The sequence below is a fragment of the Onychostruthus taczanowskii genome, unplaced genomic scaffold (assembly GCF_017590055.1).
Source record: "Onychostruthus taczanowskii isolate IOZ18803 unplaced genomic scaffold, ASM1759005v1 scaffold79, whole genome shotgun sequence".
Lineage (NCBI taxonomy): Eukaryota > Metazoa > Chordata > Aves > Passeriformes > Passeridae > Onychostruthus > Onychostruthus taczanowskii.
The window spans coordinates 2,147,683-2,172,447 of record NW_024505782.1 but is presented as its reverse complement, the minus strand read 5'-3'; the positions used below and the strand labels follow the sequence as shown (position 1 = coordinate 2,172,447).

The 24,765-nt window shown below is 40.5% G+C and overlaps 1 protein-coding gene across 2 annotated transcripts in view; it reads left to right on the top strand.

The window, feature by feature from the left end:
* Window positions 1-16,814, top strand: part of ST8SIA5 (ST8 alpha-N-acetyl-neuraminide alpha-2,8-sialyltransferase 5) — a 67,736-nt gene extending 50,922 nt beyond the window's left edge. For both annotated transcript variants that reach the window (XM_041423589.1, XM_041423591.1), the window contains 6 exons: window positions 1,703-1,795; window positions 4,206-4,292; window positions 7,477-7,621; window positions 9,847-9,959; window positions 13,572-13,664; window positions 14,831-16,814. In XM_041423589.1, coding sequence (XP_041279523.1) covers window positions 1,703-1,795; window positions 4,206-4,292; window positions 7,477-7,621; window positions 9,847-9,959; window positions 13,572-13,664; window positions 14,831-15,293 — 994 coding nt within the window. In that variant the 3' untranslated portion in view covers window positions 15,294-16,814. The remainder of the gene's footprint in view (window positions 1-1,702; window positions 1,796-4,205; window positions 4,293-7,476; window positions 7,622-9,846; window positions 9,960-13,571; window positions 13,665-14,830) is intronic.
* The last annotated feature ends 7,951 nt before the right edge of the window (window positions 16,815-24,765 follow it).

Here is a 24,765-nt window from a genome sequence, read left to right as displayed (position 1 = left end):
CAAATCCAGTCGAAGCCTCTTTCACAAGTTGCTCAGCTCCAGCTCAACAAGAAAAGCACATGGGAGATGTGCCAGGGCATTGGATTTCAGCTGCTCCTTAGCAAATGCTGAATGTCCAGGTGAATAATTCAGCTGGAAGGAGAAGTGAGACTTTTGGTGAGAACCCAGACAAAGATTCATGTTAGGTCTCCCTTCAGCAGGCTGAGGAAGTCTTTTTATGGAGTTCTTATTGATTTTGGAATACTTTAATTACATATTTTCTTCTACAAAACTTATAAAAATATGTTTGTTTCCTTGAAGGCTATGCAAACACTTTTACAAATAGCCACATTTTTTGAAGATGAGCTATTTGGTTCTACTGACTTTTTTATTAGGAATTTTTTTGTTCTCCTCCTGCCACCTTTTAAGCATGGGCTTCCTCCTTTCAGTCTCAAGGTTTGTGCTTGTCACTGGATCACAGAAATGTTTGGTTTGGGGTTTGACAAAGCTGAGGTGCTGAAACCCTCAGGGAGAGGTGAAGGAGACTCTTTCTAAAGCAGCACTTGACAGAAACATTCCCAGTTGAAAGCAAATTGCTTTGGGAGGCTCTTGGACTTTTTCCAGTTACACACAGGTCAAACATGAATTTTGATATTATTTTGCAATGACACAAACCTCAAATATTACATTTCTAGTGATGGCTTGAATGAAGCTTTTCCACAAATCTTATCTTTATATTTCCCATTCAAGATTCTAAAATTGAGTTCTTGGAGTTACAGCTTCATGAATTCCAGGATTTTGAAGGATCCATCAAAAGAGCTTTCTCTAGTCTTGTTCATAATACCTATTCCTCCTGGTCATCTTCTCTTAGTTTTTCATTGTCCTCTCAAGTGCTTCATGGACATGTACAGGTCTTAGGAATTAGGTTTAAATACAGACTTCTAATGATTAGGAGTGAAACTGATGCAGAGCCTGGTTTAAACCCTAAATCTTGTTTGCCATTTCAGTGTGGACTCATTGAGTTCACTTGTCAGCCTGGGCTTTTTCTTTTCCCTCAGCATGAGTAGCTACCATTGTGTTTTTCTTCCCCTTCAGCCCCGCGACTAAAGTAAAGAAATTAGCCAATAAAGTAAATATTCTGTCTATATTTTAATCAGGAATATCATTCTTATTTGTGCTGTGTCTGAGCATTCAAATTCTTTTGTTCTCAAATTTTTTTTTCTAGAATATAATCCCTGTTTCCATTGCCTTCCAAACAAGCCAAAAGAGTAAATCCCAGTGAAAAGCTCAGCTGCTCAGGAGTTATAGGATAGCCTCCACAGATGGAATACAACCTCTATCACTTTTATGGTACTGTTTTTTCCAACCCATCACAGTCAGGCACCCAAAAGATAGGAGCGGTGCTCCTTAAATGATCAGTGCTTTTGCCCTGACTTTCAGTTCCAGCTGCCAAGTGGTGACTGCTGGAAAAGGTCCTTGTCATTGCTTCAAGATAGATGAACTCCTGTAGGAATGGACAAACTGGGTATGGGAGCCTGTTCTAGGACCAGCAGGAACATCTGTGCTTTCCTGTGAAGGAACAAGCTGCCTATAGGCCAGGCAGTGCAGCCTCAAGTTAGGAAAAAAATCATAAATGACAACTTTCAGCAAAATTCTGTTGATGTGCAAGACAATTATTCTAGCCTAAATCTTATTTATGATATCTTTTCTTGTCCTTACTCAGGTATTTTGAATTTTATGAAGGACCTTTGGAATACAACTCTACAAAATGCCTGGAATTAAGGCAGGACATCATTGAGGTGAAGGTCTTGTCTATGTAAGTATGACCTAAATGTAAAAAGTAGAAGTACTTAGCTAGAAGTATTACTTCTGAGGCAGGATGGAATGGTATCTTACAATGACACTGTCAAAAGGTGCAAGGCTCGAGAGGTGACATCAACAGGGTTCTCTAGCCTTATCTTACCTGTGCAAGCAGTGTTTGAATTTGATCTGAGGTCCATTTACAAAACAGAGAAGCTTTTCCCATACACTGAGGCATTTTGGTCAGGCCCACAGTTATGGTTGAGAATTCAATACGGTGTTTGTTATAACATATTTCCAGTAATTAAAGAGTAAGAACAGCCAGACTGACTCATGCAAGTGTCTAGCTTAAGGGTCTTTCATTGACAGTGACCAGTAGTGAAGGCTGAGAAAGGAAGAAAATGTTCAGCCCTTCCTGATAATAAATACTGGCATAGGTACTTGTGGACTGGTAGAAGGAGTCCAGAATGGAGTAATCAGAGTGGACAATAGACCTTTCTATTAATTTGTTTAGATATTGTCTGAGCCCATTTGTATTTATGACCTCTTCAAACAGCAGAGAGTTTCACAACTCAAAACCCCTCAGTGAAAAGGTAAGAAAATGTGATTCTGTGAAACAATAAAATATCTCTAAATTGTGTTTTGTGGTCCAATAAGTATGTCAGGAATCCAGTGAGTTGAATGAGATTTATATATGAATCCACAGTGAAGGAACTGGGTGAAAAAAAATGAGTTTGCCAGTACAACAGTGCACAGCTCGGTGATTTTAGTGGTTTTTTTTTTGCATTTTCAGCATTTCACTGAGTTTAGGTACTTAGGTCATGCCTATTTCCTCACCACAACTAAAGCCCATGGTTTAGTAGCATTGCAGAAAATGCACAGGGTCTGAAAAGTGCCCTGGGAATGTCAGTTCAAAGCGCAGCTCCACACGTGCATAACATTAAGCAGCTGGGGCTACAGAAAATACAATTTGTTGCTCCGAGTCTGCATGAATCTGAGCATGTCTCCCTGACTGACTTTGTGCACAGCAAAATGTGGGTTATGTCCTTGCCTCCTGCACTGGATGAAGGATACACGGGTAACACACTTTGCACCGCTTGCTGACTCGCAGTGCTTAAAAATAAATGGGAGGGGTGAGAATGTCACACTTCTCCAATGTTCTGCTGAAGATCAGGAGTTCTGAATTGCTTTTCTTTCTTCTTGCCTACAGAAAGAACTCCTCATTTTTCTTCATCTTACCCAGTGGCCCAAGGAAGGTAGTGGAGTCCTGCTCAGCTAGATATGTTACCCTAAATTCTACAGTAGATGCCATTTGACACTAAGCTCTTTTACTCTGCTGGTCTCTTCTGGTGTTCTTGATTCAAATGTGCTATGTTTCCCAAGTCAGCCCTTATGGTAATGGAAGATTTCCAAGTTAATGTGCTCTGGTGGGCTACAGAAAGTACAATATGACCTAATTCCTTCCTGCAACTTCCTCAGCCTGGGAAATGCTCGGTTCTACTCACATTAAATATATAATTATCTTAAAAGTCTATGCTTTATTCAAACATTAAAAGCCCTCAAGCCTGAAGAGAACTCATTAAAACCTATCAATCTAGCAGAAATCACAGACTTCCAAATTTCTTAGCCAGATTATGCAATTGCTTCCTACCTCTAGATATTTGCAAAGCCTTCATTATCTCTGTTGTCCAAATGCACAAGAATATCTGCGAACTTCACTGTGGAAGTTCTTGGAATTGGTGATATCATCAAAACATGAGTCATCCTGTATCAGCCTGGTGGAAATAGGAGTGGGGTTTTTTGTGGTTTTTTTTTTTTTTTGTTTTGTTTTTTTTTTAAATGTGACTACAGGTGTATTGATTAGCAGAGGAGGAGGCAGAGATCCTTATATAAAGAGCTTTTCATTTCCTCTTACCATCACAGACTCTTATCCCTGCACATGAGCTTATAAATTGTTCCTAAAATAAATTTACCTACAGTGTTGTGCTGTAGGATCTCACATATTAAGTTAATCTCACCAAAATGCAGCTTTAGTTGGCCAAATTAGTCCCCTTTTCCAATACCCCACTCCTGGGCCCTTCTGCTGGCTGCACCTTTTCCCCAAAAGCCAGCTGATTGACAGCCATTTGCTTCCCAGCAGATTTTGGTAGAGTAGCTTCTTCTTGGTCAATATTGCATTTTTTATCCTGAAAAAATGGAGAAAGCCTATCAGGGAGAAGAAATCAGTCCCAAACATCAATTCTTGCATACACAGTGCTTAGAGTGGCTATGTATGAGCAGAAAAAGGAAAAAAAAAAAAAAAGATAAATTTTGTACTGTCTAGACTGGCTGATTTGTCCCATCAATTTGCATGGTATTCTATCTGCAGCTGTTTTAGGAAATTAAGCCCTTGTAATAAACCTAATTTTTTTTTTTTAATATTTTAGGGTGAAACAAACTGAATTGTTTGACAGATGGAAGAGCCTACAAATGTGCAAATGGGAGATGAATGTCACAGAAGCCAATTTATTCAAGTAAGAATATCTCACATTAATGAGACTGAGTAAATTTTACTGAGTAAATTTAGTTTGAGTTCAGCTTCTTGCAGAGATCAAAATTGCACATGGATAGGAAAAGTAAGCATGGCAACATTTGGAGTACCATCCTTTTGAATAAGTATGGACTTTTCCCCCTACTCAAAAAAAACCCAACTCAGCAATAAGATTTCTGGCATGTGGAACAGTGTTCCAGGAAAAGCAAGGGATTTGGTGTGGGAAAGAGTTCCAGGTGTTATTTGGGTAGCAGTGAGGATGGAGATGAGATTTAATGGCTGCACCTAACATGTCAGCCTTAATCTCTGGCTTGGAATGGTAAGATCACTGGTGATACTGCAAATTTGCTCTACAAAATACTCAAACTTCATTTCTTCTGGGTGTTTTAGGTACTGTCAGACCTTGGTTATGACTTTCTCTGGTTGTTTGTTTTTTTGGGTTTTTTTAATGGCTTCTCAGCTATTATTCACGTATTATCTACATATTTTTTCTTCAGAGACCTCACAGTTAATTTCTGTAGTGTTCTGTCTTTCTTCTTGTAATTTCTATGCTGAAGGTCCTCCATGATCCTCTCAATACACAGAGAAACTGGCTTTGTGAAGGCAACAATGAAGCCAAACCAGTTTTTGAATGTTATATATTGATATATTCCACTGCCATATTTGAGTAGGTTTTGAGAAAGCAAACTATTTCAGGGTAAGTGCTGCAGACTGAAGTCTGCAAGTCACTGGTACAATTCAGAGATGTTGTTTGTAATAAGGCTCTCAGCTTTATCCCAAATTCTTTTGCATGATTCCAGGAAATAGCTGTCAGGACTTAATGAGAGAGTGTGAGAATGCATGTGCTGAGTTAGTCATTGACATCTTTAAAAATAACATTGTTAGTCTCAGACTCATAACAGTTTCTCCAACGTGATCTCCACACCTAAGTTTTTTAGGTGTTTGGGGGTTTTTTTGTTGTTATTTTTTTCCCTGTATTTTTCCTGGAAATTACTTGGTAAGCAATTATCAGAGCCCGTTTTGAAGAGAAGAGTCATTCAGGATTAGAGCTCATTATTTTAAAAACAGCTGGAGTGAGAGGAGTAATGGTTGTACCCAGAGAGAAAGCAGAACTTTGAGGTATGGAAAGGAGCCCTTTGAGGTTTGAAGGCCAGAGCAGACGTGGGAGCAATGAGAAAGGACTTTCCAAAGACCACCAGGAGGACCATCAATCTATCTCAGACCACCAACACCAGCACATTAAACCCCTCTCCACCCTGTGCACTGAGAGAAAAAGGAGATGAAAGACTCCTGTCACTGCTTCTACCTGCCTGACTGACACATCGCTGCTCCAGGAACCCTCACTGGCACCCAGATGCAAACATAATTTTTGTCAGCTGGTTTCAGGAACAACAGTAGTGGTTGTAATTAAAAAGAAAAAAAAAATGTCTAAAGCCTGTTTCATCTGTGTGCAGTGGGGCAGAGACATCAGTGTGTGAGTTTTGGGGAAGCTGCTGTCCCTCAAAAGCAAACCAAGGTCTCTGAGTTTGGAGGCTGTCTAGAGAAGGATGAAACATGTTATCCTCTGAGCTGTGGGATTTTGAGCTTTGCCAATCCAGTCCCATCATGTGAGATGGGGAGAATCCAGCAAATTTAAATGGCAGCTACTTGAGCAGCAGAGAGGGATGAAGGGCAAAAATCATGATAAAGTTTGTATGCAGAGAGTAAGGAAAGCAGTTTCCTTGAGAGTCTTCTTCCATCAGATATCAGGCATCCACAAAAAGGACTGTGCCTCTGAAAAACCAGCTGGATGTTAAGGAAAAACATCTCTTTCAATTCCTTAAGGAGCAGCCAATCAAGAGGTTTTTCTCATATCCCAACTATAACAATTCAATTCTGCTATCTGCTTGTAATTATTTTTGCTGTTAAACATTATTCATTGACTTTTTCAGTCTCATTTGCTGCCTTGATCTGACGGTCATTTTGTGCCATCCTGCATGAGTCAAGTATATGAGAGTAATTGGACATCACTGAAATGTTTGCATAATTCTCTATTTGCTTTCTGGTGCTTGTAATAAAGCCCATAAAGAAGACAGGCTTATTCTTCCAACTTAGAATATGAGGCCACACACCCCAGAGGCAAGGCATTTAATCTGGGTTATTTGAGAGCCATCTGGCCTTGTCTTCATGCTTGTACATTTGCCATGACATGTATTTTTCACTAAAGGTATCAAACACATTGACTGAGAAATAAACCATCTCTGGAATAAGGGTGAGCAGAAGTCAGGGCTTTCAGTGCCACCAGTAAAAGAAGAAAAGCATCCAGGGCTGGATGGGAGATGGGAAAGGGCATCTTATTCACAAAGCTGCTTTTCCCATGTATATTTCATGTGAAACACAGCAAAGGGATCAGAGCTGAATGTTTTTTCTCTTTTACTCTGAACCCCATGTTTGGGATTTTATGCTGTTCTTATTTGCACTGGAATTTATTCCATTTTGTCCCAGGAACAAAGAAAATTTTGGTCATTTGTCTGAGATTTTGGAGTTTTAGGCATGACCAGTTTGCCTGGCACCAATCTGTCGGGGCCACATCACCTTCCTGATGCACACATGTGCAAGGCCAAGGGCAAAACTAAAATCTTTGAAGGTTTTTTTGTTGTAGTCACAGTGTGCTGTGCTCCACAGCAGTCTGTCAAGTGGGGCAGTGTCTTTGGGTATTGCTGTGTTTAAATTCTGCCCTGCCACATTTCCACATCTCCAGAGGGACTCTTGAACCCCTACATTTCCTGTCCAGTGGTGAGAATATAACTCATAAAATGTTGAAGATCTCTAAAGTAGAGAGGGATTAATTCACTAATGTGGTTTTGCCAGGGTATGGGAGGCAGAAGCTCATCTTTGGGGCTAGAGCAGGGCAGCATTTGCACATGAATTTCCCACAGCCTAGAAGAGACAACTGTAGGTATCTAATTTACTCTCTTTTCTTTTTGTTTTGCCACAGCTTTCTCAATCAAAGAAAATTTCCCCAAATCTGAAGTTTTCTGAATGAAAATCCAGCAAACCACCATTTTACCCATCCTAGGGCTAAAAAATTTCTTTTTGGTGAAAAATACCTTGCTAGGAGTAACATCAATTGCAAATTCTGTGTCATACCATCAGCTCCTTGATCTTATTTCCTTTTCTTTTCACAGGTCTACTCTGTCAAGGTGTTGCAACGCCCCATCCTTTCTGTTCACCACCCAGAAAAATACTCCCTTGGGAACTAAACTGAAATATGAAGTGGACACAAGTGGAATCTTTCATATCAACCAAGAAATCTTCAAAATGTTTCCAAAGGTGCCTCTGCCCATTTGCAGGATCAGCTTCACTGTACTTGCTGCATTAGGCACTATCCTATACCCAAGCATTTAGCACTTGTTTGACAAAATTCACTGCTTACATTTCGAAAATTTTTATTTTTGATACAATATTTTAGATGACTATTCTGTTTTCTGGTGTCATCTGCAAAATATATACATACACATCCATCCATATATATATATATATATGTAATTTCCTGCAGAATATTGCTGACTTAGGAGCAAAGTGGATAATGAAATAAGAAAGCTAAATAAAAGAGACACTGATTTATCAGAATTCTTTCAAAGTATAATATTCACATATAATAAATCCAACATTTGAGGATAGGTCTGCTTTTCTTTTTGGCATGATTGTTTTATAACTAATATTCACAATGACTATTTTTATACTTATTTCTGTTTGCAGATTATCTGTGAACGGGCTTCATAATTTTTAAATGTATTCATCACAATGATTATTCAAAGCCTTTCCAGCAAATAGCACTTGACCTCCAGGGGTATTCAAGGTTATAATCAGTGGGCAATTCCCTCTGCACATAGTGACTGATGAGCAGGATTGGTCTGATGTGGCTGCAGATTCATCATGAGGCCCACCCCTTCAATGTACAGCAGCACACTTGGAGGGAGTGGCTGAAATTAATCCCTTTTGAGAAGCCAGATGTATATTCAGGCTAGGTATTTAGATCTGTGCCATTGAACCTGTCCTTCAGGGTCCAACCACTTCTAATTCTTTGGCTTTGTGAGCACTGCTCAGAGGAAGGGAAGTGTTGTTATCTGAATGTGCACGTGGGGAGCTGGGGCAGAAGGAGGGAAAGGCTGGGATCCAGGAAAGCACTTTGGCATCTGGAAACCTGCAAAGAATGGCTACATCTAAGTTATCCTCAAAACCCTGCCTGATTAGGCTGATGAGTGCATGAAAGTCTGAACACCTGAGATCTGCTAGGTTTGTCCTAGCTGTGCTGTTTGTCCAGGTATGATCAGGGTGCTGTGGAGGCATCACTACACGTCAAAATGCCTTTGGGGAGTCACTGGGCACTGGCCAAAGCCACCCTCTGCATATGAGCAGGGCTGCAGCCTGGCACATGTAGGAAATAAAGGGCTGAAAATACAGAAGCAATGCTGTAGGGGCAAGAGCCTTGTGCTAAGCATGGACACCTGGCTTCTGATTTCCCTCCCAGGGCTGCCAAGGGACTGTGTGTTAAGAAATCGCTGCATAAAGCACAGACAGCTCCATATTTCCTCTCTGTCAGACAGCTGCTGCTTTTCTCAGGCAGGTGTAATTGCATGCCCTTTTTGCCTCATGGCTTATGGATGCCGTGGAAAGATCCTGGGAATAATCACCCAGAAATGTCAAGCCACTCTTGCATCCCTCTGTAGTTTTCGGCATGAGGTTATTGATAAAATATGTATGTACCAAAAATGAGCACTCTCATGCTTATGTAAGCACATTCCTACATATTCATAAGGTGTAGCATGGCTCAGTTCTTCGTCACAGCCCTCTCACCCTAACAGCCCAGTTTGTTCTCAGGATGTGATTTTCACTCTCTGGCTTTGACAGCAGCTGCATCTCTGTGTGTGAAGGCAGGATTTTCCCCAAAGATTACAGGAAGATGCATCATCCACAAGTTCATAAAGGTGTCTGACCAAAGGCAGTGCTGGTACTTCAAATGCTAATTAATAATCATTAATACTATCAGTACAATTAGAGTTGGTAGGCAGTAAAATTTGGACTGCTTTCTGTGATGTGCTGTCTGACAGATTTCTTGGGCTTTACTGGCTGCCCTGGAGCTCCGTGTGCAGACTTCCCAAAAGCAGGACACCAGAGCCTGAGGAGCCAGCAGTTTGCAGGCAGCTCAGAAAACAGTGCCCAAGCTGAACTAATTCATGGTTTGTGCCCTCACGTGGAAATCAAAGGGGAAAGCAAAAGTCTAAAATTACTCCTCATGTTATTGAAGCTGGGAAAAAAGAACAGTTTATTGGGTGGGTTTTTTTTTTTCCATTTGGGTTTGTTGCTTGTTCCATCCAGCAAAATATCCCATCACTTTGTGTAGAGGGAATATTGCACTCCAGAACCAGTGCCAGCATCCTATGATTAAGGCATCAAGGTGCAGTTGCAGAGGAAAAAAAGGGAAAAAGTGAAAAAGAGGCTTGTTGTCTCCATGTTTTGGGGTCTTTAACTGTTTTCTTGCCGTGCTGTTGCAGGACATGCCGTACCACCGCTCCCAGTTTAAGAGGTGTGCAGTGGTTGGGAACGGAGGAATTCTGAAGAACAGCAGATGTGGCCGGGAGATTGACAGTGCAGACTTCGTGTTTCGGTAACCACCACGGCTCCATTTTCTTCTTTTTTTGCCTTTTCTAAGGACAAACAGAATATTGCAAAGCTGTTCTCTCTCACATGGAAACATGAGATTTACTAAATTGGCTGTGTCACGCCTGCTTCTTGCACAAAAAGCTGTATTTCAAAAAAACCCCAAAACAATAAGGAAAAAAAAAAAAACAACAAAAAAACCCCAACCAACCAAAACAAAACAAAACAAAAAACAAAACAACAACAAAAAAACCCACAAAAAAACCAAAAAAAACCAAAAAAACACAAACAAAAACAAAACAAACAAACAAACAAAAAAACACACAAAAAACCAACCAAAAACTCCAGAAAACTCAAAAAAACCCCAAAACCTAAAAACTCCAAAACATCTTACTTTATAATATTTTTTTAAATTAAGCTCTGAGTAATTATTTCTCCCAAGCTCCATGGGGTTAATCACTGACTTAGTGGCAAAGACTGATGCTCTCCTTCAGGATATCCCCTGCCACTGAGGTTGTGGATTTATCCTTCTATGGATATTACCCTATAAGCAGTGTCCTATGAACCTGGGCATATTTTCTGAGGCAGATCTGAGCCAGAGGTACAGCCTCTATTGAGTGACAAGCAGCTTGGTCAGAAGTTAATTGCTCACAGCTGATGTGCCTCAGAAGTGTGTTTCTGCACTGGTGCAGAGCTCAGGTGTTCAATAACAGGATTTACTGTAATCAATAATCAATCCAGGGCCTCCAGAGTCACCAAAATAACTTTAAAGGTTAAGTGTCTTCACTGCTCCTCACTATATGTGGAATTATCCAGGTTTTGCATAAACTGGGGTGTCCCACGATGAGTGTCCCTGGATGAGAGAGTCTAGCAGCAGTTTTATAATCCTTAATATACATGAGAAAGTTTTTTTTGTTATTCATATGCATGACTAATCCCCCTCTAAATCCTGTTAAGCTCTTTGCCTGGGTCATGGCATATGACCACTAGCTCACAGATTCATGACTTGTTCTCTAGAAAAGAAAAATCTCTTTATTTCAGTTGGCCTATTTTCTGATCTTGGGTATGTTGTTGTTTAGTTTAGAATAACCACATGTAAAGCAATTAATTTCTCTGACTTCACACCAACAAAAATTAAATCAGGTTTTGGTTCAGTGCAGTCTTAATTTAATTTGACATCATATGAGAAAATTGTACAGGTCCTACATTCAGAATTCATTATTTTCAAACCCCTGTGTCTGCCTCTTATTCCAACTTTACAGAAAACTATTATCTTAGTTTTCAATGAAAAAAAAAGTCTGTGAGAAAGTCCAGGCTTCACATAACGTCTTCCTTAGAAGACTAGTGTACTCCAGATGCATTAAATGATTACTGTAGATTCCCTGCTGTTGTGTTGGATCACAACTACAAGTATGGATGAAAGGAGCAGCCCATGTGGCACATGGAGATGGCAAGTTTTTAAGAAGAAGCTGAAACGTGTCTGGGAATTCTCATTTATGTTTAAGGACTTTTAGTAGAGGTCCTGTTTTACCACTGCTACTCTTCCTTGAACGGTACTAAAACAGGTGAAAAAAAGAGATTATTACAGAACTTAGAAACTGGGTTGTGTTTGGTAACTGTAACAATTAAATAGAGGTTTAGTCTACAGAACTGGAATGTTACTAAATATATCCATGCCAAAGAAACCCCTGGTTCACCATCTCCAAATTGTGGATTATGCAAAAAGATGTGCCAGTGTTTTAAAACTCAAGGTCATTTTTAAAGTAAAGCTTGTGTTCAAGGTCAGGTCCGAACACATCGGCTTTCCAGTCACCACTCCACCAAACTATCAGGAATCATAATCTTGGCCAGCAGTGAAATTATTTAAAACATTTCACAAGCTGTTTATGGAGCCCTGTTTACATTCAGCAATACCTTCAGGACACTTGGGGAAATCTTTTATTGTGACCAGCAGCATGCAGCCAGGGTTGTTCTGTGAAGTAAATTCTGAAAGCAATTAGTTGTAGTACAATAGGATATATAAAATACACACCAGGATTGTATTTACTAGTAGTTATTGTCTGTCTCCATCTACTGGCCAGAGCAGAGCTCTGTGGTGGAACACCGGGTGAATTTAGAGACGGGACTGCTCTCTTGGTGGGGATGAGTTTTTGGAGTCTTGTGACTGAAGTACAGTTTGTGCAGAGGGGACCATTTTCATAAGGCATTATCACCTTCAAAAAATTCAGTCACTCTTAATCCTGGTGTGAATTTCCTGTTCAGAAACGCTGAAGGTGATTATTTGAAAACTCTCCTCAAATATCATCTAATAAGCACAGTGCCCAGTGCAAGGTGGTAGTGGGGGTGCCCAAGGACTTGAGTTGCATGACCCAGCAGAAGAAAGCACTAGAACTGGCATTATCCATAAAAAGGATAGTAAAAAACAATTCTCTGATCAGTTAAAGATGGGCTATCTGTAAGGTGGATGTGAACATTTTGAGTGTTAGGACTTTGAAGGAATTTTGTGCATTCTTCTGCTCCCCAAACTGTCCTCTCTCTTTGACTGAGAAATTATCCTGTCAGTTGAACTGTGGTATTGTGAAAACAGTAAGCATCTCTTACCCTAAATACAACCACAGTTTTTGCACAGCCCTGTTCTTTAGAAACATGGACAACTTTGAGAATTAGGCACTGCAGTAGTTTTGAGATGTGGGGGGTCTGAACAGGGATGGTTTTAATTGAGGCTTGCAGGTCACTTCAAAAAGCTTTCAAAGTGTCACTCAGTGCCTAACTCTAGCTTAAAATGAGTGCAAAACCAGTTGCCAGGCCACACATTTGATCCCTGAAAACACATGCTGAAGTTTTTTTCCAGCTGGATTTCCTTTGGAAGGAAAGACAGCGTGATAGCTTGTGAGTGTGCGTTTCAGTAACTTCAGCATCTCCTGAGGGATGCTCTAAATTTTGTGAGATGATATATCTGGGACAAGGCCAAGGTGAATGGAGGCTGGGCAAAGTGAAGTCTTGCAAATCTCACAAGTTTGCTTGCAATAACTTTGGTATCCTGTGGTGAACTTGTAGAGTCAGAATTGCTGCTATTACACTGCATGGGAGAGGCTTATAAATGGAAAAGGAAGTGAAGCAGATAGTTTGGGATTAATTAGGTCTGGATTGATTTCTCTCTTGTGGAACATTTCCCCTAAATTCTCCTGGGTATAAACCGAAACATCTTAAAGGCAATGTTTTAGATATAGTTTATTAATTATTGAATTCATCTCAGCTACTGCTCAGCAAGCCTCTGATTTTATAGGCTGATTGGCCTTGGAGCTTCAATCTGCTTTGCATCCTAAACTGCCAGAGTAAATAGGTAAATTGCTATTAAGGAGGCAAAATGAGCAGTGGCTACACCTGCAAAGAGAGGTGATATCTCACAGGTGAGGGAACAAGAGAGGTCTTCACACAGCCCTCAAGAACTTGTTAGATTATTGCAATTTGGGCAACAACATATTTTGATACAGTTTTTAATTCTCACTCTGTTTCTAGATTTATTGCTCGGTAGAAATACTTAAATAAATTTTATTTTCTAGTCCTGAAAAGGTGAAAGAAATATTTAAACTTTCTTACTAATTTCTCTTTTTTGCAGATGCAATTTGCCTCCTATATCTGAGAAATACTTCACGGACGTTGGGGTGAAGACAGATGTCGTGACTGTCAATCCCAGTATTATCACTGAGAGGTTATTTATGGTTTTTCTCTATTTTCCTTTCTCTTGATTTCCCAAATCTACCTTCAATATAATTCTGTGACAGAGAATTTTTTCCCAAATCCTACTTTATTCCATCACTATGAATCATACATTTCATTCTGAATTGAATAAGTAACAAGTTGTAGAAATGTGTTAAACATTTAAACCTGCACTTTGATGATAGAAAATGGAAAGGCAATGAGGTAAAATTAAATTAAAACAGAGCCATCCTTCCCCTGCTCTGCTTGCAAGTCCCACTCAAACATCTTAGAAACATTGAGGGTGAAAGAAACTGGATCCCATCTGAAATGTCAAAGTCATAGAATCAGTCATTAACATTGGAAAATTAAGATCATCAAGTAAATAAAGTAACACACATTGTAACATGTTTTAAAGAAATGTCAGTGAAAATTTACTTTATAGCCAGGATTGACTAGGTGATTTTAATTTTAAATTTGTTAATGCCCTAATGTTAATGCCCTTGTGAGATTTTTGGGACCATGAGGCTCATAACTGCTTTCCTTTCTCAATGGGGGCATGTGTTTCTTTCCTCAAGCAACACAAAATAATTTCTTTGACTATGGATTTCTTTTAAAACTGGTACAGTTAGCCATTGTAAACACCTGTTAGCTTTGGTTTTGGCTACTTTTTTATACAGCTCTGCACTGCACAGTGCACCACATACCTTGGGAAAAATTACGTACTTCTAATAATACTATGAGAAGGGAGACAGGATCAGAAATGGCCACAAGGTTATTATGAAGTTATTATGAATTTTTTATTTTTTAATTTAAATTTCTTTAAGAAAAAATTTTAAAACAATTTTTTTAAAAAGTAATTAATACGTGAATGAATTAATTAAATAATAAAAATTAATATTTTTAGAAGCTTTTTTATTTTACTCTTTTAGAAGTACATAATTAATATTTTTAGAAGCTTTTTTATTTTACTCTTTTAGAAGTATGTAATTTTTACCCTTCATTTCATGCTGATGCTGTAGCTACAAATCTAAGTACATTCCCATCGATAACGGGAAGCTGCCAACGGGAAGCATCACCTCAATTATCCCTGCGTCGGAAATATTTCAGTAAAAGCCCATTGGGTGCTTCTTGCTGGGAACGGGCTGACCACCACTCACCACAGCCTCTCCCCTTCAGATTCCACAAGCTGGAGAAGTGGAGGAAGCCCTTCTACGACGTGCTCCAGGTGTACGAGAACGCCTCCGTGCTGCTGCCGGCCTTCTACAACACGCGCAACACGGACGTGTCCATCCGCGTCAAGTACGTCCTGGACGACTTCGAGTCCCAGCAGGCAGTTTATTACTTCCACCCCCAGTATCTCATCAACGTCTCGCGCTACTGGCTCGGCCAGGGCGTGCGGGCCAAGCGGGTCAGCACCGGGCTGATCCTGGTGACTGCGGCCCTGGAGCTCTGCGAGGAGGTGCACCTCTTCGGCTTCTGGGCCTTCCCCATGAACCCCTCAGGGATTTTTATAACTCACCACTACTACGACAACGTGAAGCCTCGCCCCGGCTTCCACGCGATGCCCTCGGAGATATTCAATTTCCTCCACATGCACAGCAAGGGGATCCTGCGGGTTCACACGGGGACCTGCAGCTGACAGGGACGCTGCTAGAGTGCAGCAGGAGCTCGATGGCCTGTGTAAGGTGTAGGAGGTTTTGTTACACCCCGAGATTATGCAATAATTGTTTGATATAAATTTCCTCAAGGCATTACATCCCATAAGATCTAGGACACCAGCATCTTTCCTGCTAGCAGAGTTGGGTCCGTAACAGTGTAGGAGAAGCAAAACTCCTGTGCCCCAGGGTACACGCTGTCCTGGAAAGCAAGTCAGATAAGAAGCACATTTACAATACATTTAGGGATAAATAGAGCACATTAATATATTTATCATTTCACTATGGAGAAAAGCACCAAACTTTTGAGGAAAAACAGAGATGGAGAATTTAACATAGATTATATGACTTCACATAGGTTTCTGAATCGAGTACCTTGGAGTATTGCCAGATGTTATTGAACACTCTGTTCTCTGGCCTTTAGATTTTTGAAAATACTCTTTAGCATTATAGCTTAATGGGGATATATAACATAAAACCTTTGTTCTGTAATGTCACAAAGTGTTGATCAAAAATATCAGATAGATGTGCTAGGAATAAACAAAATCACTTTATTAATTTTTTCAATGAGGATAGAATAGAATGTTGAACTCCCATTCACAGCAACAGGTAACTGTGTGAATCATGTTGTGATATTCTTTTGGAGATTGTTTTTTCTTCCTTCTTGCGCCTTGCATTTCTGTTCTCCTCTGCTGATTGTGCTTCCTTCCTCCTTGTCTGTGATGCTTTCCTTCTGGCTAACACATGGCAATGTGTGCACTTCCTCCTACAGCCACCATCTCAGCATCACATTGGAGTTCTTGCTGAAGAAACAAGCTCCTTCACAAGGTTTTCTTGAGATGAAGAGCAAGGGGATTACGTAGTTATATTTTACAAGTTGATTTTTTGGTTCAGCATAAGATAGAAAAAACCCGTTTCCTTGTTCATTTTTATTAGAAACTTTGTAAAAGTATCTGAGTGTTGATTCACTGTTGTGTAGGTTGAGTTAACACTTTCAGGTATCTGTAATATGTTAATGTCAGGAAATGAAGTTAAAATTCAGAGAAGTTATTTTGTGGCTTAGATTATGATGCTTATTTTAAAATTATGCATCTTGAGATGTCAGATGTCTTAATGTGGCGTTTTTGTATATTGAGAATGTTATTAGGATAGTGAAAGGGCTGGTCGTGTATTCTTTAAATGTCATCAGTGTAGCTCTGTCAGGTATGCCAAGCCTAATTTTTCATCTGCTACAGTTGGCAAAATCTTGAAGCAGAAGAGATGCCACAAGTTGCTGGAGTTTGTTTTGTTGTAGTAGGCTGCTGGCATATGCCCTTTCATACTGGTATGACTGCATACACAGGAGGTGAGGGTTGCTGTTCCAGCTGTGCTGGCATAGTTAAATGAACAGAGTTTCCCTGTCTAAGTTCTTAGTCTGAAGCACTTGGGCTGTTGCCTTGTCTTGTCTTGTGTAGATTACAAGATCTTTGATGAAGGACTTGAAGTTTAAAGTTCCGTATGAGGGATTTTTTATTTTTTTTTTTGCTGGGGGCTGGGGGGGAGAGGGTTTAAATCCAAATACGGGCTTGGATTTTGACTTTGTAATGCATGAATGCACAAAGCTCCTTTTAAAAGCATCTGTGCTACGCTGAGGGCTGTGCAAGTTGCTCACACTACAGATAAAATGATCACAAAGAAAGTGAAAGCACATTGGTCACCATTTCAAAAGTCCCTGCTGCCCAGCAGTGACCTGGATGGCATGTGAGAGTGCATTTTATTTACACTACACTCCTGAGGTTTGATTGCCTTAGAAGAAACCCATATCCTTGACGAAGGTGTCAGAACTCACCTGGGAAACATCAGTCAGGGGCAGGTGAAGGACCAGTGCTTAAGCTTAATATATTATTTGTGTTTTAGGTCTTAGAGTTACACTGCGTGTTATTGGGCACCCCCTCGTATCGTCTACCTGTGAATTAGGCAGCACCCCCATCAACCCGCAATGGTTTCCTTGACTCAATATGCAAAAGAGATCTTTGTCTTTGCTGTGTTCTGTAAATTTGTGTGCAAAGGGCTTTGACAATGAAGTGCTGTGATGAAAGTGCTATTTAGAGAGCAATGTGACACTGCAGGTTGGCCGTCTCGCTGTGCATTAAGTTTTAGGATAACAGTAATGACACTGGAGCTGGTACTTAGAGCCCTTACTCCTTATTCTGCCTGAGTTTGGGACTAGTAGTGGCTTCAGGTTTGCTTTGCTGCTGCTGCTCTGCTAAGGTTACCTTCTTTAGTACGAGATTTTTCTTTACTATGGTGATGGAAGTGAACAAAATCAACTGAAAGGAGTCTGGTTCGTTACAAAAGGCGCTTCAAAAAAAGATGGGAAAGCACTTGAGAAGCATCCATTTGTTGATAGAAATAGTGCAAATCCCTCTTTTTAGTTGCAAGGAATCCTTTTTTACAGAAAAAAGGATAAGCAAAACTGCATTTACAGTTAATCTGTAAATACAGGGCCACAGACATTTCCTTTCCATTGTTTGCTTCATATAAATGAGCAATGTAAATTCACTGTAATAAGTGCAGTGTTACTGTGTTTAGATTTTGATTGCTTATAAATCTATAGCTACTATATTTTTTTAATGATTTTAAGAAGTGTGTGCAGGTTACTTGCACATATGCACCAAAGGCCCAATCTTGCCACATTTATCTGAAAAGAGCCCCCATTCAGGTGGGTGGGTATTTTATTTGTGTGGGACTGCAGAAACAGGCCCAGATATTTCTGTGAAGCTGTACATAGGTGTACAGTTAAGGAGTGATTCACAAGCCAGAAAGATAATTAATGAAATATATATAAAATACTCCTTGAGATTAAATACATGTTTCAACGTGTTCACTTTCTGACTCATTTTTTAGATGTTGCTCAAAAAATGATTGCAAAACTATGGCATTTGTCAGAAATTCCATATGTGGAAGGGTTTTTGCAGAAAGAAGGACCTTCCTTGGTTTCTGCCATCATTCTTTTGTGTTCTGAGCATAAGAAAATATTCTTTTGACATAATAATTTGTCTGATTTTGGGGCTGGTTTTGTTTTCCTTTCTCTCATGAGGTCTAAGCTCCAAATGTCCAATTTTAACCTCTGAACAACAGGATAGATGAGTGATAAGAAGTGGCTGTCAGGTGTGTTTGCTGCAAGTAAAGGATGTGTGTAGCACGTTGTGCTTTCCCAGAGAAAAGTCTTCAGGCCCCAGAGAAATCCCCCCACCAATAATTCTGATCTGTCCATGAGGAATGGCTGTCAGCTCTCTGGTACCACATCCTGAGCTTGAGCTGTAATCCCAGCCCTGCTGCTGAGGATATGAAGCCTGAGACAGGCAGGGAGAAAATGTTATGGTTTAATCCCCAGTTCCTCACATTATTTAGGAGAATCCCTTAAGAAGTTCCTAATATCTGCATACACTGGCAGGGCGAGTTCAGTTGGAAATGATAACTAGGATTGCTTTGACTTTATTGTCGGGTCAACAGAGGAGGCTTATGAATCTGCCAGTGCTGTCATCAAAGGGAAGGAAGTATTTAGCTGGAGCAGTTTAGCTGATTGCTTTTGATTCATGAAATCCAACTTTGCTGTTGGACAGGATGGCTTCAATGGCGATAGGGCCATTATAATATTTTAGCATATTTCCTGTGATTGCAACAGAGTTGTCAAAGCCAGCTCATGAATTGCAAAAGGGAGAACCATGCCATGACAGCTCCTTCTGCTGCTATCTCAAGGAGGAGAGGCACCACGCTGAGCAATTCTGTGGTCTCCTGGAGGGAATATAGGAGACTGCAAGCACAACACTGCTCCAGAGCCTTCAGTGCCGTGGAATAACACGGCACGGGCAACAGATGAAATTTCACAGCTTGCAGCAATCAGGGGTGGCTCCTCCAGCCCTTGAAAAGTCCACCCTCTTTTAGGCTCGGCTGATGATGAATTCAGGGTGACTCGGGATGGCCAGATGTAGTAGACAGAAGGAAATCAGCTCCAAGAATAGTCCCCTCTGGGTGTTTGGTGGATCAGTGGAGGGGCTGCTCAAGCCTTGGAGGCAGGAGCGCTGGTGGTGACGCGGCTGCGCTGGTGCGCTGCCCGCGCTCAGCCCTCCCTGCCAGCGAGGAGCAATCTCTGCTTTGCCTGTGAGGGAATCTGGGGTGGAGAGGCAGGGAATCTGTCCTTTCTGATCTCCTGAGGCCAGGTGTCTCGTCCACTTGTGCGCCTGGGTAGTGAATGTGAAATGCTCTGAAATGGGCCTTTTTCCCGACCCCACTCGCATTTGAGTGTGCAGAGAGCCATGGAGCCTTTACAAGTATAGGAAAAAGGAAACAGCAAAATCTGGCAATCCCTAAAGGGCCAAGTTCCCCGGGAAATTCTGGAGTGAGATGAGTTGCAGGAATAAAGAAGTCAGTATTTATGCTTAGGGCCTTTACAAAACCCAGGGAAGCGTGTGGAAATTTTGTGTGCCCCAGAAATGGGCCTTGATCATGGGCAAAACAAGCAGCCTCTTTTTTCCCTCCTCACCTGATTTCAGATACACTTTTTAATATGCTTCAGATATAGTGCAGCAGCAATACCATGTTTTTAATGGTGTGAATAAAGAACAAGCTTTTCTGGAAGCAGAAGTGTTGTGACTGTCACTCTCCTTTCCAGATTTCATCAATTCATATTTTCAAACTCATCTATGCAAAGCATTTCATCGTGGTAGTGTAAATCATACATGAGCCCTCTGTACCTGGCAGTATGTATGTGAACCACAGGCCTCAGGAAAAGAGGGATTTTTCTGCTTGCTTTAAAATACCAGCATGGAATTTGTCAGTGATATGAATGTACTGAAGGCAGGATGCAGCCCACTACCTTTGAAGCCACCACAACATTCACATTTGGGTTCAGCAGAAAGAGAATTCAGGCCTTATGTCAGTGCTCATAAGCCAAGCCAATAACCTGCATCTCTCAAAAAAACCATCCCAGATCATTATCATTTTGTGTCTTGTTTTCATCCTGTCTAATGTGGGTGAGCCTGCTTGGCATCCTGTGTTGTCTGCATGGTATTAAAAATAAAAATTAAAAAAAAAAACAAACCTGATTCTATTCAAAATTGAAATTGTACTTAAGTGCTTTTAAAAATAAACTTAAGGGAAATCCAAATGTACGAGAAGCGTTAGGTTGAGGGAGCCTGGGTCCCAGGCTGTCAGCACCTCCAATGCTCCCACAGCTCTGAGCATCCAAGAAACATCAGAAATGAGGGGCTGGGAAGCTTGAAGAAAGACAAATCTGCCTCAGCGCTTCAAGGATTGAAAGATGTAAATATGTTACCAATGTGTCTGACTTTCTATTTAGAAGCCATAGATGTTCTCAGTGTTTGATCTTCGGGTAAGTTGATGTACATTTTTGACTGTACTAATCACTGTAAAATGTGCTAGCTTGTAAAACAGTGACAAAATAAGCCAGAAAAATCAGACACTGCATTGGCTGGTTCTCGAGATGTTTGTTGTACCTGAAACTGTCTGATGGACCAAGACACTGAAGTATCTCCAGTGCTCCATACAGCTTGTGAAGACTCTGATTATTGCCTTCTTATCAGTGTGTAACAGGCAGAATTAATCCCTATTTGTTGACATTTTGTTGGCCAAGTGATACACACTTATGTGTGCATTCGAGCCTGTCCCGTTAAAGATGAGGAAAGGGAGAAAAATCCTTTCTCTGTCTGGGACAGGACAAAAATCTTGTAAGTTTTGCTTCATTTCTGGGCCCTCCTTTCTGTCAACCATGAGATTCCTGATCAAACCTCTGCATTGAGCCCATGTAAATTGTACTGAGCAACTGCTGCCTGCTGAGTATAGCCCTGATTTTCAGCTGGTGAGAAACAAATACTATTTTTGGGAATACTGGAGTAAAACTTTGTGTCTTCATTGTAGGGGAGCTTGGGCTATGACAAAAATAAAGCTGTTTCATGTTTGTTGTTTCTGTAAGGCAGTGGCAGTGAGGGTGGAGAAATCCATGCAGAGTCATGTTGGTTTTATGATGATGTTAATCTCTTGTGTCCTTTGGCTGACCTTTATTTTGTCAACCTTACACCTTGTAATTTTGGCTTATTATTGTTTCTGTAGCTGTACTATGATTGTGATAGAAAGCCTATCAATTGCTGTAAGCCATAACTAGAACAGTAATCAGGGGTTTTTGGGTTTGGTTGTTTGTTTTTTGGGTTTTTTTTTTTGTCTGTGTCACTGTGTTTGAAAGATGATTTAATTCTATTGAATAAACAAACCACTTTAACAGTTTTCTGGGAAAGGCAATTTTTGTGCCACTTATTGTGCCTTCAAACTGATTTTATATTTTCTGCTGTTCTGTGTCCCTGAACAGGGGGAGTTGGAAGCTCAGCTGGTAGGAACTGGTTCACAAAACTAGAGAATGTCACTGTGGAATTATATGATGATATAGCATCATTTATAGACATATATAAAAGTATATTTAGAGTTATGCACCCATACAAACTGAGAATTTGGTATTTTTATCACTGAATGTTCAGTATATATTCTGGACTGTTGTCTAAAAAATATCTAGACACAGTAAGGTAATTTATTACTGGAAGTAGCAAACTGTGCACAGACAGCCTTTGAAAAGCCTCTGCAATCCCTGGGATTTGTCTACTTACACTTTCCTAACAGCTCTGTCCTTTTCTGTCTTCATCCTTCATACAAAATCATCTTCTTTGGATCTGGTCTGTCTTATTCAGCCTCAGTCTTTCAAGCTTACACTTCCATCAATATCCTCACAGAATTAAAATATAGATGTAAAAATATTTGTAGTAATGCATGATAGAGGATGAAACAACCATCTATTTTTTGAAACTGGGTATTTTCCCAATTGCCATTCTATTGTTCCTAGATTATGAACTGAAATGGGAGTACGTAACAGAAATAATACAATCTGGGTATTAGTGCTGGTATAAGGAAAATGTAAATGACTTTGAAGATGCAGAGCTGTGGTGAATGCTGGAGGAATCAGCCCTCATTCTTGCTGACATTAAAACTGATGGATGTACTTCCTTCCCCCAGATGCTTGTGATTATTGTTAGTGATTATTCAATCAAGGAGAGGAAGCATGTGGAGAGGGAAAAATGAATAGACAAATTGACACTGGATGATATAATTTCTGTCTATCACAGTGCAAATTGCTCGGCTAAGCAAGCAATCAAAGAATGGTTAATTTCCTAAAGCCTGCAGCATCCGTCATTTTCCTCAGTGGCATTTGCAGCCTTGGCTCTGAGAGAGTCTCCATAAAAAGCCATAGTGAATTACAGAGATGTTTCACCACGTCTGACGGTGCCCAGAAGTGGGCACTTGGGAAAGAGCAGAAGAAACAGGGGAAATAATAAATGGCCCTTCTGCTGGTGTTCCCTCAGACTGGTATTGACAGCTTGTGTTTTTGGCCTTGGCAGTGCTGTGTGGTACTGAGTGTCAGATTTCAGCTCTGTGTTCATGAAGTGAAGTGGTTCCTTCTGCTCTTATGAGCTCCCAAGGGTGCCCAGCAAGATGTTTTTGGGTTGTGGGCCCTGTCAGGGCAGGTACTGAAATCCCTTCTCCTACCACAAGCATTGCAGGGAGCACCTCTTAGAATGAAAGTTTTATGTATTTCTAATTATCTTCTGCTTTTCTTTTTTCTTTTTCTTTTTCTTTTTCTTTTTCTTTTTCTTTTTCTTTTTCTTTTTCTTTTTCTTTTTCTTTTTCTTTTTCTTTTTCTTCTTCTTTTTCTTTTTCTTTTCCTTTTTCTTTTCCTTTTCCTTTTTTTCCCCTAACACTGCTAACCCAAATCTACTCCTGGGTGGTGAAGTGCCAGCAGTCAGGTAATTTTATCACTTGGTTGTTTTCTCACTCTACATCTTTTAGTCATCTTTTCATCATCCCAATGGATCTGGCTAGAAGAATAAACATTTTAATTCATAAAGAAACTATTGTCCATCACAGAGAGGGAAAATACATTATATAACTGCTGCCAACAGCACCTTTTTAGGTGGAGAAGATGCTGGTTGCAAGGATGTCAGCACTAAAGCTGCCTATGAGGAGGATTCCAGACCCCACTCACTTTTTTTCTAAACCTTTAAACTTTTGATTTAGCAAGTTCAGGTTTTATTCCTGAGCCGAGAGCATGAGCATTTTGTTGGTGAATGTAGAGTTCTATAGAATATAGACTTCTGTAGACCTCAGAGACAATAACAGAACCTCTGGGAAGTGCACAGGTCCTTGCTGTTGGGGTATCTGGGCCTGCAGGGGAAGGACAAGAGGGTCTTGGAATTCCACTGAATTCCTGGGATTCAGTTCTGCCTTTTGAGACCCCCAGAATTAAGGGCTAGTGAATTAAGGGCCTTCCAGATACAAGATACAGCTACAAGGTGTGATGCCAGACCTGGTAGAATGTGACAAAATTCATCCACAAAAACCAGGTTGCTCTGAGTTTTATTGGATCTTTAGAAATAATACGGGCTAAAATCCACTGTTTTCCCTTCATGGGGCATATTTTGTTTATTTTTGCAAGGAGTAGATTTTGTCAGCTGTATAAACATCCACACTGTCAGTTTTAGAAGTCTTTCTGCCTTGCTGGGCTGAGAGATTTTGGAGAGTGAAGTTCACCCTACCCCCAGACGAGGGAGTGAAATGACACTGAGGTGTCTGAGCTGATGTCTGGAGCTTCACGTGAGCATTTTTTTTTTTTTGCTGAGTGGTACTTGGCAAAGCCATGGTCTGCACTCAGGTCAGGCAGGCAAATGCCTTTCAGGCATTGGAAGTCAATCTTGGTGACATCTGTATTTCTAGGCACGTTATTTCCCTTGAGAAGTGCTGAGGAACTGAGGGAGCCTGATAATTTTGCAAATAATTTGCCATCTTTACTGCTTAACACAGACACCAGCAGGCGATAAAATGAAATACTGAGTCCCTAATACCCTGTTCTTTGGAGGTTTCCATGAGCATGTGGTGCAGGATGATAAATATGGGATACGTGTCCCTTCCCTCTGAAAAGATTAATTAAATTTTTGACTTCCCATCTAGGTATTTCATGAAGTACTGTGTATTCAGAATGGGTTTTGGGGATTTTTGTTTCAGATCTGTCTCCCCAATCACGTCTTTAATAAATCTCTCACAATTTTTCCTTCATGTAGCAACACTGGGGAAGGATTTGTAATAGTGATGAATTTCAATTTCTCCTTATTTCAAAACTGATTGAATAGGCTCTTTGGATGGTGGTGGGAATGGGAATTAACCACCCTCAGATATTTCTCTTTGTCCCTGGTGGACAGTCAGCTGCTTGTGTAGAACTGCTGAGTCCAGGTGGTTGGACATGCAGGTGCCCCTCTCTCCTGATGAGATTTGGGTGTGCAGCCACAACCCCTTGAAGGGAATACAGGATCATGGAATTACTATTGGAAGAGACCTTTTAATATGGCCAATTCCTGCCAT